Genomic DNA, 16964 nt, shown 5'->3' on the forward strand with positions numbered 1-16964 from the left:
TTTTCTCCCGTATTATTAACGAAAGTATGACGATAACAGGACGTGGTCGACTGTCTAGAATGTTCGTTAATATCTTCGCGACCACTGTACCAAATATCATAGCAATTATCACATTCATAGAAATGCTTCATGTAAAAGAATCAGAAATTGCAGCGAAAACTCCATTTACTTCCATTATAAGCAGACGAATGCCTAGCACGTGTACCGACACCAGCGCCTCTAGCGGTATCATTTTCGAGTGGAACCAGCCTGAGAGCGCAGAAGCATGCCGTTTTCCACACTACGTTTTTCTAGGCGCTGTAACTTTGCTGTATCAGCTATCAGTTTCCTTTACCGCGTTTATTGTTACAGCATGATTGTTCACCGCTAAAGCTATTAGGCGAATTGTCCATCAGAATTTTCATTCAGTCTGTTTTCCACAATATGATGATTATGAATTGAAATTAGAAATCGTCAGTTAAGGAAGTACATCTGCTTCGAGTCAACAGAACTCAGTCTCTTAAAGCAACACATGGTGTAGAATGAGGAAAAAAGTAAAGAAAATGGTAATGGGCAATTTGCCTACTACTATTATTTGGGTTGCCTTTTCATGTTCTTTCGTGATTTTTTCAGTTTAATGCATTTCGGAGACAAAATTACAATAACGAATTATCATTTCAAACAAAATTATTTTGTTCATAGGGAAGTTACGTATGCCCAACTGCTAAATAAACCACATTCATATTGCAAGACAATGTTGTATAAAATAGTTGTAGAACGGCTGTAAACAAACGTTTTGTGGTGGATTCGTTTCGTGGTAGTTCCGTGAAGCTTGTGTTGTGCAGTTGAAATGTATTATATTACGGGCAAGAATGTTCCACCAAGGCTGTAAATTGGAAGGTGGTTATACATGACAATATTAATGTTTCAGTGACAATGATATATCGCAAAGTCATTTTTCTATTATGCCCCCAAATCACGTGAAACTAAGGTAAAGTTGGTTCCCCTCTTTGGTAATTATGCGATATCGCCCGAACACCTCACTCGTTTATTTCGTTAATTTTAGCATTGATACTTACCTATTCTGCATTGCGGAATATTCTTTAAGGTGATGGCTCGCGCCATCAGCAGGTATATAATGGAAACAACGGCATAATTTTGTCACTTTACAGAAAATGCAAGTTCCTTACATAAAAAGTGATTATTTCTTGTTCTGCAGCATTCTATGGTGAAGTTTTTAGTTTCCGCGAAAGAAAATACCTCGAAGAACTTCGACAATGCTTCAGAAACTGATTTCAGTAAGAAGTTTCTCCGGAGCGAATTTACAATATAGAGAAAGTCTCCAATTTTGTTAATTTTCGGTATACTAACTAATTTTGACCTCCTAATCACGAATCTGTTGAAAAAAACCGGGGGTCACGTCTGAAAATTTGAAAAAAAAGCCGATTGAATTTTTTTTATATATAGGTGTATATGCGTAGTTTTAAGAACAAAAATGTAATCTGTCATTGTGTCCAACCACGCCGTTGTTTTACAAGAAAATGATTTATGATGTTCAATTCTAGTATGATCCCTATTTTTTCGATGAATTTAGGGGTGAAATGAGAGCTAATGAAACCTAACCTAACAGGCCTAACCTAACCTCGTGTGAATGGTTCGTGGGGCTACCCGTGGATGGTTTTTGGGGCTAACGTCAATGGTTTGTGGGGCTACCCGTGGATGGTTTGAGGGGCTACCCGTGGATGGTTTTTGGGGCTAACGTGAATGGTTTGTGGGGCTACCCGTGGATGGTTTTTGGCGCTAACAAACAATTTTTCATCAAAATGTACAATTTCCAGACGTGACCCCCGGTTTTTTACAACAGATTCGTGATTAGGAGGCCAAAATTAGTTAGTATACCGAAAATTAACGAAATTGGAGACTTTCTCTATATTGTAAATTCTTACCGTTTCTCCTGTAAATTTGAAGAAATCCGTTCGGGCGATATCGCATATTTGCCCTATCTTCTATTTCTTTTATAAAAATAAAATGATGCACCTGTTTGATAGGAGTGTAAGGGGTGACTTCGTCGTAGTACACCCAAATGTCAACCACATTTCCACGTACAGAAACTCTTTTCAGTAAGTACTTTCTCCTGTAAAATTGAAGAAATCCATTTCGGGGATACTTAAATTTTACCAAAACGTGAAGTAAAATATATGAAGGGAGTGACTATGTTTACCAGGTGGTGAAGCTAGCTTGTGAGCTATTTTCGTGTTTAAATTGTGCATGAGCTACAGCTGGCCTGGCCTGACATGCATGCTTTCTTCAGTTGTTGGCGTGTATAAAGCCCATGTCAGTGTACACCTATTTTCATACAGCTGATAAGTAATTTTTTTTCTGTCCACCCTGAAGATGAAGAATTCAGGAACGTATTCAGATACAGACTGTTGCTGCTAATTTGTCACATGACGTAAATATGAAGGAGTATTACATTCTGTGTGGGTCCTACATTTTTGCACTTCATTTATTTTACTTCAGTTATTCTGTTCCTTCTTCATGACACCCATGCTATGTATGCATGTGTTTATATGTATAGCCTATGTATGTATTTGCGTGGGTGTATGTGTAATGCTTTATTTATTCCTGATTATATCTTCTCTAGACATAAAGAATGGAGAAAATTGGCAAAGAAATTGAGAAGGAAGAAGATAAGACAAAGAAGGGCCAAGGAGAGAGATGAAATAATCAGAAAAGGTGAGTGGTTCAGTAAGAAATTGGTAGTACATGATGGTACACGAAGTAGCCTGCATCAGTAGCATAGGGTTAATTCAAATATAACAGATATAAAAGCAAAGGCAAAGATGTAATGATTCTCCATCATATAAGATGGAAAGTGGTTCTGTGGTGCGTCAATACATGGCTGTGCTCACCAAATTATATTTTGATACACATGGCATCAAATAGTCCAGTAAGGGCTCAGAAGGCCATGAATCCAGCTAAAATAAGCTACAAATTTTGAAATGTGATCTTAAAACATTTAATTAATTAATTAATTGGATTAAAAGTAATTATTTCTTGTGGGGTGGGTGATCCAAGGTCAGAATTTTCTCGGCCTTGTCCCCACATAAAGCGGCTCCAGGCCTCACCCAGCCTCAAGTCATTAGGCGTTTGGGAGCAACCTTGGAGGGTAAAGGTGGTTAAAGCATGGTGCTGATCATATCACCTCCAAAAATGACCAAGATCGAGAATATGTAGGGCCCTACCTCCACATCCCCTAAATGTGCCTTCATAGCATGGAGTGGCCTTCTTAGAGATGGCTCTGCTGATAACAGCATTAATAATTATAATTCTTCTTGTATGTACTTGTTGCTTGCATTGTAGAATTATTTTTCTTGCAGTTTATGGTTCTTACAAGCACATAAACACATTTTTTGCGGTTATGTTTTGGAAGAACACATGCTCCCTTCATCAGACATTTATTTCTAATTTCAATAATAATACAGTTATAACAACAGAAATGATTTAACAAAAGCATAAAGAAACAGTGATATGATGAAGATTGTGAATAATATTATATTGTTTGAATATTACAATTTAACTGTAAAACAAGCAATTTATTATTTTTAAAATAAGCTGTTGTCAAATTTTATTTATATATTCCACCTTTGTACAAAGATTCTTGATCTCTTCGGTAGGACTAAAAGGTGGTTGCTTACCTCACTTGTGAAATAAGGAACTTCATAGTGAGTCTATGTTACCATTCTCGTAGTCTCTTCCAGTGTTCTTCTGCAATGAGTGAAGCCTCATGCATATTAATAACAAATTATTAACTAGAAGAAATGGCCAATATTTGTCTCCTGACTGCTACACCAAGCAAAATCATTTCTGCTAATTCCAAAATATGACATTACGAGCCTGCAAACTCTTAACTGACACAGCAAATGAAACAGGTTATTTGCAATTAGTAAAAAGCCAAAATTTCAGTTTTTTTATGAAAAAAGCTGGCTTTTTATCAGACAAAATCACCCATTCAAAAAAAGCTGGCAACTATAGTGTGGATGTTACTGTTGAAAAATTTTGTTCCTATTATGTCCACACTAAACACTGTTTTTGTTCATGGAGTGGTTGCTCATGCTCACGGAGAGGGTTCGCTGCGATGCAGTACCATGTATTCTGCAAATTTACATGGCTGTAAAAATTTTTACACCATGTGCACAAGAACATGAACAGCTGTGTATTGAAGCAGCCGAGGAGAGCCACTTTCAATGTTTAAAATGGTGAGTCATTACCAGGGAAAGAATTTCTAGTTCCATATTTCTTCTCTTTTCTACATTATAGACATGTGCTATATAGAGATCTTTGCATTTCATGTACACAGTACCACTGAAATTCTATAGGGCCTAAAACTCCTTTAAACATTTTGCGTAAGTTTATTATTATTATTTTTTTTTTTTTGTATTATGTGCATTTACTCCATACTACTGTCCTAGGTAACTTTTTATGTTCCACCCTGTATGTATTGAATCCCCTGGAGGGATGATTCGTTCCTCAGATGAGATAAAAGTATACTTGGTTACTTTGTGCCTGGAATTTTTTTGTTTAGGCCAGTCATAGTGTACTAGATGCAAAAATGATTATTGTGAGGTGCTGGGAAGAAGAAATGCAATATCCTTGACGTAATACAGAAAGTTGACTTTTTGTTTGAATAGACTCATGACGAATTGCATAGACCAAGGGTTCCCAAAGTTTTTCGTTTCACGGCGCCATTAGTGTTTCAAGACATTTCCGCGGTGCCCAAGTCAGAATGTAGGCCCATCTAACACTTTCAACGCTTAGTTAGTGATGTTAGGTTGCTTGCCTGAAGTTAACAAATTAACACATATTTCAAATTCAGAAACGTTTTGTGTTTAAAAAGTACTAAATAAGCACATATTTGGAACAATCATAACATTTCCCTGAAATTATTGGAACATTTCCCGGCGTATCTGTAAGCCAGCCACGGCACCACGGTGCACAGTTTGGGAACCAATAGCCTAGACTTTTAATTAGGACTAAGCTCATTCCACTTTAAACTGATAATCACACCAATTCCATTGATACCGATGCTTGAAAATTGTAACAGTTAAAAAGCTGTTCAAAATACTGATTAATTAATAAAGGGTGTTTTTTTTAACAGTGATAGAACTTTCGATAGGGATAGCTGTCATTTGTTTTGTTTTGATGACATGTTGTTTTGTCATTTCATATCAGTGAGCATTGGCAAATGATCATGGAAAGACTGACGCCGCAACAACGTTTACATATTGTGGAAATATATTTCCAAAATCAATGTTCTGTTCGCCAAACGTATAGAGCACTTCGGAAATATCGGTGCTGTCAGTGAATTGACCTCACAAGATCATGGGACCTAACGCCACTGGATTATTTCCTTTGGGATATCTAAAGTCTCTGGTTTATGCTGATAAACCAGCAACAATTGACGCTTTGGAAGCCAACATAACTCGTGTTATTAACGGCATACGTCCCCAATTACTTGAAAAAGTGGTTCAAAATTGGACTGATCGAATCCTGTTCATCACAGCTAGTCGTGGTGGAAATATGCAGGAAATTATTTTCAAAAAGTAAATGTCAGAAAGTTATCTTTGAAATGAAAACAGAATTGGCTTCAAACTTATTTTTTTATGTGTTTTATTTCAATTCAAAGTTCTATCACTCTAAAAAAAACACCCTATATTAATCGTGAGTGTCTTTTTCAACTGTAAGCATCAATTTACCAGTTTTCCTTCAAAATATTCAAGAATTAAACCAGAATATTAACCTGTAACCTTGTATGTGGCATAATTTCTTCCCCAGCTTTTTTCATATTCTACATTAGAGTATGGCGATATATATCATCCAGGTGATATCAACTAGATTATATATTGTCATGATATTTTGTGATATATTGTAAATATTTGTATAACGAGGTCCCCATCTTAGGGTACCTTCTCTATCAGTGATATATCATCACGATATTTGGCAATATATATCGTGTCAACGATATATCATCATGATATTTGGTGATATATGTTGAGTGGGCAATATATCGTCATTATATTTTGGCGATATATATCATGTCGGTGATATATCATCACGATATTTGGTAACATATATTGTGTCGGCAATATATCATCACAATATTTGGCAATATATATCATGGAGATGATATATCGATGATATCACGATATGGATATCCATCACCCATCAAAGCAACACAACTGGGTACCTTTCTGTCAGTTGATTATATTGACTGTTACACGTGGTGGTTGTGATTGATTGATTTGGTGTCTTAAGCCCACTTTATGTACAGTAAGACTAATTGGGACTGGACCTACAGCTTAAAGTGGGATCCGAACCACTATGTGCCTCCACCGGGTATCGAACGTGGGACCCCTTTATTGCAAGGTGACGATGCTACCACTGCACCATTGGTGGTGGTTATGTTCGTGGAAGTGAGTAACCACAACATGAACTTCTATAATTTCATACTGGGGTCATTCCATGTCAAATCATCCAGAATTTTGTGAAAATGTCACCCACCATCCACGATTTTGATGAAATTCGGTATGCTTATAGAACTTTTGATGCTGATTTCAAAAATGACAACTTTTTTAAAATTGGTCAAGGGGTTCAGAAGTTACGTGTTTTTTAAGTTCTCCGTGTACGCCACATCCGGCTCCACTTTGAATGACACGCATTAGGTTATAAACGATCAGATCTTCCCTCGGGTTTGCCGTAGAAACTTCAAGTTTTTTCTTTTGTTCAGAATAGTATAAGCTTTCATTTAAATAATGTTTCAGATGAATGCATCAATAAACATGTATTTTTATATATAGTTTTATGTAATTTTTTAGGAAAATAAATGACTAACTTCAAGAGCAAATTTCATGCAATGCCCCCCCTTCAATTTCCCCCCAATTTTATATGTAGGTAGCTCAGAGTGTGTACTAATGCCTGATGAAAAAATTGGGATGGGCGGTTCAGAGACAGGGTGATAAAAAAATCATTTGCATAAAATGACATTAAAAGTAAATCTTATTAAAAATGCTTATGTATTTAGCACAAAGCCTGAAGTACAATATGTTTCAAGTTACAATATTCAAAATTTATGTTCACTAAGCATAGGCGTAACCTGGCGGGGGCAAAGGGAAGCACTTGCCCCCTCCAAAATTTATAGATTAATTTAAAATTTGCAAGTAATAATTACAGTGGAACCCCGATTTAAGTTCCTCGATTTTACATTTTCCTTCATTTTGCATTCAATCTTAATAGTCTGGTTAAAAATTTTCCAAGATTTTATATTTTCTCGCGTATTAAGTTTTTTCAGCTTGGTCTCCTGGTTAATGTAAAATTGAGGTTCCACTGTATCTAAGTTTTTGTATCATTTTTTAAAATTTTATATATTATATAATTATTATTAACATTCCCAAGTTTAGCAAATTTATCTTCGAGAACATTCTTTTTGTGCATTTTATCTCAATATGGAAGTTCTTTTTTGGCTACTCTTATGGGGATACATAATATGAAGTAAGAATTAATACTACACATTTGTGCTGATTGAAGTTTTTTCAAATAGAGCTTTTGCGCCACATACCACAGAAAATATTCTTCTGACGGGATGCTTGGAACAGTAAAAATACTTGTTGCTTTATACTATAGAAGTCTTTACAAGTACGGCAATTATGTAGAAATAGTATTCAAGGCATAAATTTCTTAGTAATCATCTAGGGTGAAATGACAACAACCCACAGTACAACGTGTCAGCGATTGCAAAGCACTACAACAGTACCAGGCAGTAGCGTACGCAGGATTTCATCAAGGGGGGTGTTATTTCGAAAACTTTCTACAAATTCACAGTACCATTGTTTTATTATACTTTAATTAATAATAATAATAATAATTAATTAATTAATAATTCTTATAATTAATTAATTTAATTACTACTAATAATTACTACTAATGCAGCTGCTATTTATGAAAGAAATAGAACAAAATTACATTTCTTTTGTTTCTTTGTTACAAAAAAATTCTCTAAAAAAAAAAGAGAAAATCCATAAAAACAAGCAAATATATTAAATTTATTGAAATAATCGAAATATGAAACTCATTCAAGGAGCCGCGCTGGTCTAGTCTGACAACTTCGTGGGAGATCCGGGTTCGATTCCCGGAATTGGTTGGAATTTATCCAGCCTTGTCTCCGCACCCAGCCTCATAGCAATAGGTACCTGAGAGCAACCCTGGGGGATGAAGGCTGCCGGAGCATGGTGCTGATTACATCACATGCAAATTAGTTCGAGAATCTTTGGGGCCCACCACACCACTACGTGTGCCTTCATGGCACGCTGCTATATGCACGGGGGAATTTACATTACCTTTACCTATGGAACTCACCCAGGATGATGATGAAGTGCGAGAATACATGTTGCTAAATTCCACTGAGTCTATGTTTTCGTTGAAAAGTAAGTTTATAGACATTCCAACACATTTATCACTTCTAGGTGATTCACAAAGCACTTCTTCAACATTGTTTAATGATGTGGATATAGACTCAGCATCACTTGAGAGTTCCCAAGGTGATGTGAAATCAGTACCGGGAAGAACGTTTGCAATAAGGACGAAGTAAGGAATTTTCACAATTCTCGCGAGTCACTGCGCGACTTTTTGCAAAAAAAATTGCAAAATTGAACTTTGCGGCCGCTTAGATTGTGTTTGGAATGTTTGTTTTTCTTCATTCTGCATGGGAATAATAATTCAAATTATTATTATTATTATTATTATTATTATTATTACTGTCGCAGATCTTTGACTGTGATAAATTAGCCATTTCTTAATTTTTTTCTACAGCATTTTCCATAATATTTCAAAAGCTCAAGGGGGGGGTTTAAACCCGGTAACCCCCCCCTTGCGTACGCCACTGGTACCAGGAAGTATGCACTATTTTGAATTTACAGGTTCTGTAAGTTACTTTTTACAAGTAACTGAGTTACAGTCAATCATTAAAACAGTTACTCAGTTATTGTTACTGGTACTTTGAAAGTAACTGAGTTTCTTTTACAGTTACTGTAACAGTAACGTACTGTTAATGATCATTGATTTGTGTAAACGTTACACAAAATCAATAATCAAGAAGACTTCCATGTTTTACTTATGTTTGTAGTACATAATATTCATATATTTACATTATTACTGCTAATAAATGATGGAAAGCACAGTCAACTTTGCTTGAACGATTATAATTAAAAATCATTTGTATGCTGACTACGGTATTTTGAATATGGTGTCATTGATTCCACTTGCACCTATTTCTTTCTCCTCCATTCCAAGGTCAACAATATCCAAAGATCCACTCCCTCGACAATGACTTTTTCCTAGCTGAACAACAACATTCCAAACGAACGCAGGAGTCTACCAAAAACAATGGAGTTTTCACATACAATTAGAAATGAATTACAGTAAAGCGTGGATGTTCTAAATTTAGCATGCAACAAATTATAGCTTCCTTGCCAGCAATTCCAAGTAAATCCTTTCACGTAGCATCCGGAGAAGGTACATATTTTATTTTTATAGTCTGGAACAGAATTGTCCAATTTAGCTATTTCCCTACTACAAAAAATAACTCTGTTACCGTTGTTAACGTTACAGGTACTTACTTTTAAAAGTAGCTAGTTACAGTTAGAATTCCTAAATAAAAAAGTAACTGTACTTGTAACTTTGTAACTAGTTACTTCGAAACACTAGTTGTTTAACAGTCAGAGCCAAAATAGTAAGTGCTGATGTGATATGTTTTGTATAACTGTATGGTTTGACTTTTGTGAAGAAGTGGCTTTCGAATTCCAACAGTGAGCAGTTATGTAGTAGCATGTGTGTGCGTGACTCAAACTTGTTTGTAGGATTGCTTCAAAAGTCCATGTGAAAATGGAAATGCAGCTATTAAATTCTTGCATCCACTTTGTCCATCAACTTCCCACTACTGGCCAAAAAGTATGCTGTGTCCAGTGGACATTAACAACACAAATGGATGGACATATGTACTTAGTGATAAGTCAAATACTTTAGTGTGTTTGAAATGGTCAAAATATCCATCTAAAATGTGAACGGCACAATTTATAGTACATGAAATTTTGGCAATGCATAGAGTACAATTTTTAGGTACTATCTTAATGGGTCACTTGGAAACTTTCTTCGGGTTGAGATAATTGCAAAGTTTTCCATCACATAAAAATAGTGTCCAGGATTATTTGATAAATACATTTGAAAAATCACAATTATTACTCTTTATTCGTTTGTTCCTCAAGTGCCAGGAGGATCACAAAATATATTTAACTTATAAATTTTTTTTTTGGGGGGGGCAAGTGCTTCCCTTTGCCCCCGCCAGGTTACGCCTATGCTTAGTGAACATAAATTTTGAATATTGTAACTTGAAACATATTGTACTTCAGGCTTTGTGCTAAATACATAAGCATTTTTAATAAGATTTACTTTTAATGTCATTTTATGCAAATGATTTTTTTATCACCCTGTCTCTGAACCGCCCATCCCAATTTTTTCATCAGGCATTAGTACACACTCTGAGCTACCTACATATAAAATTGGGGGGAAATTGAAGGGGGGGCATTGCATGAAATTTGCTCTTGAAGTTAGTCATTTATTTTTCTAAAAAAATACATAAAAACTATATATAAAAATACATGTTTATTGATGCATTCATCTGAAACGTTATTTAAATGAAAGCTTATACTATTCTGAACAAAAGAAAACAAACTTGAAGTTTCTACGGCTGTGAGGCAACCACCACTTTAGTATTTCTTTTATTTCTTTTTCAATAATAATATACATATTATTTTTTTGTATGTGTTTCGTGTGTAGTTTGCACTCTTCTCTGGAGTACAAGCGATCCGGTCATGGAGGACTCTGGCGAGAAGTTGCGGGTAGAAATTTCGTATTATAATTATATATATATATTTTTTTCTTGGGTTTATATTCAACATTAATCTATTCCTATTCTCCTGGGGTATTTGGGTTATAGTTAGGGATTAGTTGAGGTCCAGTACTACCAGTGTACCCTCATATACGGTCCATAACAGATTACGGGCAGCTAAATGTGGAATTTTAACATGTAGTGTAACAAAATACGCAAGAGGGCAGCACCTCATGTGACTGACCAAAAAGGACTCTTGTTGGACACCCCCTCTGCCGGTCAGTCCAAGAACCACCCCAGGAGGGAGAAGGGGGGAAGTTTTTTTTACGTTTTTTTCTCTCTCTTCGAGGAGAGAGTCTATAGAAAGACAACAAAGATATAATATGGCGGAGTAGAAGGACATAGTAAAACAGCCTGTAGAGAGTGTGCGAGTGTGCATTGTGCAAATAGTGCGGATAAGGATTTTTTTTGACATGTGTAATATCGAAGCAAGGATCTTAGGAAAGGATTGGACATAGTGAAAGAATGAAGCCGCAGAAGGAAAGTGCGTAAAAGAAGAGGACTGGACTAGCTTAGAAGGAATATGCAGGTGAGAGTGCAGTGAATAAGGGCCCCAACGAAAGGCGCCGGGACTTAGTTAGAGTGTGTGTGCATGGGATAAGTAAAACAAATAGTAGAGGCCTCTAATAACTAAGACGGAACTGTAAATACAACAAGAAGCAAAAGTATATACTTATAATGTTCACAATCATTTAATCATATTTTCTTTTAACAACGCAGAAATAATAAATTCAATATTTGTATAAATATTATTGTACTAATTGTTTTTTTTTATGAACAAATTATAGTGCTCACGGCGGCGAGGTGGGGAAAGGGTTAACACCTACGTAAACTTTCATAAAGAGTCTCATGCCATCCCTTTCGCCTCTCCCCGTTGTGCGTCACATGGCGCCCAATAGCGTGGCGCGAATCCACGTAAGCTGTAGAGAAAAATCAAAAGAAGGAAACAAAAGATTAGTAACACAGTTTTAAATCTGAAAGGATGAAAATCAAAATGCCAGTTCCGTTGTATTTGCCATGGATCGTATGTGAGGATGCATGCTGTAGTGTAGAATAGAAAGTAAATCTTATAGGTAATTTTAAATCTTTATTTCAGGACTTAAGCAATTTTATTTTTTGTGGGGTATTTCTAAATTTGTGTTGCTGTTAGTGTTTTGTTTAAAGTGAGAAAAGAAATAGATTCACGACTAGCATTATGGGGAGGCGTACGCGTGATAATATCACATCTAGTTTTATTCCTTCTCTAAAGGGTCCTCCTAAAGATGCCACTATGGAGGGAACGCTAAGTCCAGAGAACAGTGCTAAATGTACAGGGGCGTTTCATAAATCTGTCGGTGGTAATTCCTTGGGGGGAGGCCAGATAACTAATGAAGAAATTTTTGCCTTACTCCAAAATGTCCAAGGTACCCTGGAAGAAATGAAAAAAGATCAGCAGGAAACACGAAAGAGGTTAGAAAAAAATCATGAAGAGCTTCAGAAAAATCATAACAATTTAAAAGATGATGTAAAACGCTTGGAAAAAGGTCACCAAGAACTAAAAGGGGAAGTGAAGAAAAATTTTAAAGATTTGTCCCAATCCAATAGGGGTATTGAGGAAAGGATGGGTCAGCTTGAGAGCGAATTCATTGAGATTAATCAGATCACTGGCTCCAGAATAGATTGCGTAAGCGATAGGGCAAATAAATTAGAGGAAAGGGTCACCACTCTGCACAATAATAGAACGGAGGATATACGCATCCACACAGGAGGTGACTGTGAGAAAACTGCAGAAAATGTAATACAAGCAGCGATGGCAGAATTCAACAACGCACTGCAGCAGCAGTATGACGCATTCCATCAAGAGGTTGCTTTGTTGAGAGAGGAAGTGTCGGGCCTTAAAAGAGACATCATATCTGTAAGAAAGGATACAGAATCGGCTATCTCCGCGGTCACTCGACGGTTAGATACTTTCATAGATAAAGGTGAGAGGCAAAGTTCACGGCCAAGCTCAGTTACACCCTCTAACCATGGCAATAATGCATACTTACATAGAGATTTGAAATTGCCCACCTATCATGGAACTGAGGATGAATTAAAAACGCACAATTACATGCAAGAAATGAGGACATATTTAGCGTTGTCTCAGGTACCATATGAGCAACAAGCCCAGGTCGCTGGGCTGTCGTTGAGAAACGCGGCTGCTAATTGGTTTACTATCCACAAAGGCAATATTACGGATTACAAGGGGTTTGAAAGTTGTTTTTCTCAAGAGTACCTGAGTGAAGAGAGACTCCTGAGACTGCGTGCTGAGCTCTTTACTTCTCGATACAATCCAGCCGACGGGAAATCTTTATGTGAATATGTTATGACCCTTGTCCAGAAGAACGCAATATTACCTTCGCCGCTCGATGACAGGATGTTAGCTAAAATGGCTATAAAGCAATTGCCTGCGTACGCTCAGAGGTGCCTCATTGGGTCACCGGTCGACACCTCTAAGCAGCTAATTAACCTTCTTAAGGAAATACAAGAAACGTCGCATGCTGCAACTTTTCAACCAAACAATAGAGCGAGGATGAGACAGGTAAATTCTGTGCGTGGCGGAGAAACTGATAGAGACAGACGGAATAATTACGTCAGCCCAAGTGCGAGTTATTCTCGCGACAATGAGAGGAATGTCAACAGGTTCGAGAGGCAACAGCCTCAGGGCCCCAGACCCTTCACGCAGCAAGGCCGAGGAGGGGGGAGCTACGGCAGACGTAATGGTGGCAACCACGGGTCTAGGGGGGAGGAAGAGGCGCATCGCGGACAACAGAGCTCGCGGTTCTTTTCTGCCAACAGTGTTTCCGTGGTAAGGCAAAATGAGGAAGACTGTCCCTCCACTAATGAAGCATGACAAAAGGGAAATATCCGAAATTCGGAAAGACACCTACGAAACCGGACTGCGATAAATGGATCTTTTGATTTATCTGGGGAAGAAAATACAAATTGTGAGGATGAATATGAAACTAAAGTAATGCAAGTTTATACAAGAGATGCAGTAAATATTAACCACAATAACAATGGAAATGGAGACGTTGTTTGTTCGATATTTGACCAGCTCATTCAGAATGAAAATGAAGTTTCGAAAAGCGAGGTGCTAAGAATGCCTATTATTTCAGTTGGTATAGGTGGAAGCCATTATCAAGCATTGGCCGACTCAGGGTCTATGGTCACTTGTTTATCAGAAGAAGTGTGGTTAGAAATAGTAAAATGGAAGCCTGATATCCCTCAGTTAAGCGTAGGGAGCATCAAGGTAATATCAGCCTTCGGCAACAAAGCATCAAAGGTGGTGACGCAAGCATACGTTCCGATGTCATTTGGGGAAGTGACCACTGATGTCGTGTGTCTTGTAATTCGAAATTTAGTGAAACCAATACTATTAGGATCAGATTTCTTGAAGGCGTGTCGAGCTGTCATTGATTATGATCGAAGCATTGTAGCGATGACAATAGAGCAACAATGTGTTGAAATTAAATTCTTGTCGCAGGAAGAGGTGCAAATAGCCGACGGGGTGCCGACCCTTTTTCTATCTTATGAATGCAAGGAGCCTATATGTTGTGACGAGGCTGAGATAAAATCGTTAAGGGGTTATGTAAATGATAGTTTGAAGAAAAACATGAACTCTAAGGAAGCGAAACCTCAAGTGACTAAGGCTGACGTGTATGTGTGCACAATGGAAAATAATAGCACAAAAGCATCTCCGTATGAAATATTTTTCAACCGGAAACCTGATCAGAATCTCACGAAGCTGTTTCACTTGCCTCAGCTGAACGCTTCCCCTCCATATGAGTATAAACTTCTGAAAGTTAAAGAGAACATACAACTAGAAGCAGAGAGAAGAAAGAGAATATATGACAAACATCATACAATATCCTACAAACCTGGTGATCTAGTTCTCCGCAAGACCAACGTGTCCTCGGAGGTTGCAAAAGGGGTCTTTAAGAAGTTCGCCCAGTTGTACGAAGGGCCATTTTCGGTCAGAAATGTTGTAAGAATTAATTCCTATCAGCTGTGGGACATAAGAAACGACAAAGACGGCGGGGTTTATAACAGCAGCCATTTAAAGCCCTACGTCACGGCCCAGGAAACAGCCGGAGAAAGCCAAAGAGGGTCGTGGTGAGAAGATCTGGTCATACAAGAGACCGTGTTGTGCTGCTGGCATTGAAAAAAAGAAAGAAAAAAAATAGGAAACAAAGTAAAGTTCACAATTTTAAAGAATATTAGTGTTATAATCTTGTTTATGTGTGTAATATAATGTTGTAATATCAATTTGCATCTATATTTCTAATTAGTTATTATGGCGTAGTCTTATAGGTAGCAGGGGCTATGTCCCCCTAAAAATAATAATAATAAGAATAATCATTTATTAAATTACAAGGAGTACGAAATCATACTGTAGAGGGCTTGCCCTACTGTATGATTACGTAGGGGGGATGTGAGGCAACCACCACTTTAGTATTTCTTTTATTTCCTTTTCAATAATAATATACATATTATTTTTTTGTATGTGTTTCGTGTGTAGTTTGCACTCTTCTCTGGAGTATATGCGATCCGGTCATGGAGGACTCTGGCGAGAAGGTGCGGGTAGAAATTTCGTATTATAATTATATATATATATTTTTTTCTTGGGTTTATATTCAACATTAATCTATTCCTATTCTCCTGGGGTATTTGGGTTATAGTTAGGGATTAGTTGAGGTCCAGTACTACCAGTGTACCCTCATATACGGTCCATAACAGATTACGGGCAGCTAAATGTGGAATTTTAACATGTAGTGTAACAAAATACGCAAGAGGGCAGCACCTCATGTGACTGACCAAAAAGGACTCTTGTTGGACACCCCCTCTGCCGGTCAGTCCAAGAACCACCCCAGGAGGGAGAAGGGGGAAGTTTTTTTTTACGTTTTTTTCTCTCTCTTCGAGGAGAGAGTCTATAGAAAGATAACAAAGATATAATATGGTGGAGTAGAAGGACATAGTAAAACAGCCTGTAGAGAGTGTGCGAGTGTGCATTGTGCAAATAGTGCGGATAAGGATTTTTTTTTGACATGTGTAATATCGAAGCAAGGATCTTAGGAAAGGATTGGACATAGTGAAAGAATGAAGCCGCAGAAGGAAAGTGCGTAAAAGAAGAGGACTGGACTAGCTTAGAAGGAATATGCAGGTGAGAGTGCAGTGAATAAGGGCCCCAACGAAAGGCGCCGGGACTTAGTTAGTGTGTGTGTGCATGGGATAAGTAAAACAAATAGTAGAGGCCTCTAATAACTAAGACGGAACTGTAAATACAACAAGAAGCAAAAGTATATACTTATAATGTTCACAATCATTTAATCATATTTTCTTTTAACAACGCAGAAATAATAAATTCAATATTTGTATAAATATTATTGTACTAATTGTTTTTTTTTATGAACAAATTATAGTGCTCACGGCGGCGAGGTGGGGAAAGGGTTAACACCTACGTAAACTTTCATAAAGAGTCTCATGCCATCCCTTTCGCCTCTCCCCGTTGTGCGTCGCTACGGCAAACCCGAGGGAAGATCTGATCGTTTATAACCTAATGCGTGTCATTCAAAGTGGAGCCGGATGTGGCGTACACGGAGATCTTAAAAAGCGCGTAACTTCTGAACCCCTTGACCAATTTTAAAAAAGTATTCATTTTTGTAATCAGCATCAAAAGTTCTATAAGCATACCGAATTTCATCAAAATCGGGGATGGTGGGTGACATGGCCTGGATGAATTGACGTGGAATGACCCACTGGGGTATGACAATAAAAATAATACATTGTCATAACTACATTTGAAAATGGTTAGGCTAAGTCCAAAGTTCCACATTTGTGCTATATCTATAATAATTTAGTCATATGATTGCTCAAAATTTTATTCATATAATGCAATGAAGTGGCTGAAATTACTATTTAAACTAATTTCATTAAATATGATGTTTAAAAAAGCCAATTCGTATAT

At 37.2% G+C, this 16964-nt stretch overlaps 1 protein-coding gene across 1 annotated transcript in view; it reads left to right on the forward strand.

Moving 5' to 3' along the window:
* The first annotated feature begins 621 nt into the window (after positions 1 to 621).
* The window catches only part of LOC145979835 (uncharacterized), a 61903-nt gene continuing 45560 nt past the window's right edge, over positions 622 to 16964 (forward strand). Inside the window, exons 1-2 of the mRNA XM_083112861.1 lie at positions 622 to 970; positions 2624 to 2715. Coding sequence (XP_082968987.1) covers positions 945 to 970; positions 2624 to 2715 — 118 coding nt within the window. The 5' untranslated portion in view covers positions 622 to 944. The remainder of the gene's footprint in view (positions 971 to 2623; positions 2716 to 16964) is intronic.

Source organism: Lepisma saccharinum, chromosome 26 (genome assembly GCF_977018435.1).
Source record: "Lepisma saccharinum chromosome 26, izLepSacc3.1, whole genome shotgun sequence".
NCBI classification, from domain to species: Eukaryota; Metazoa; Arthropoda; class Insecta; order Zygentoma; family Lepismatidae; genus Lepisma; species Lepisma saccharinum.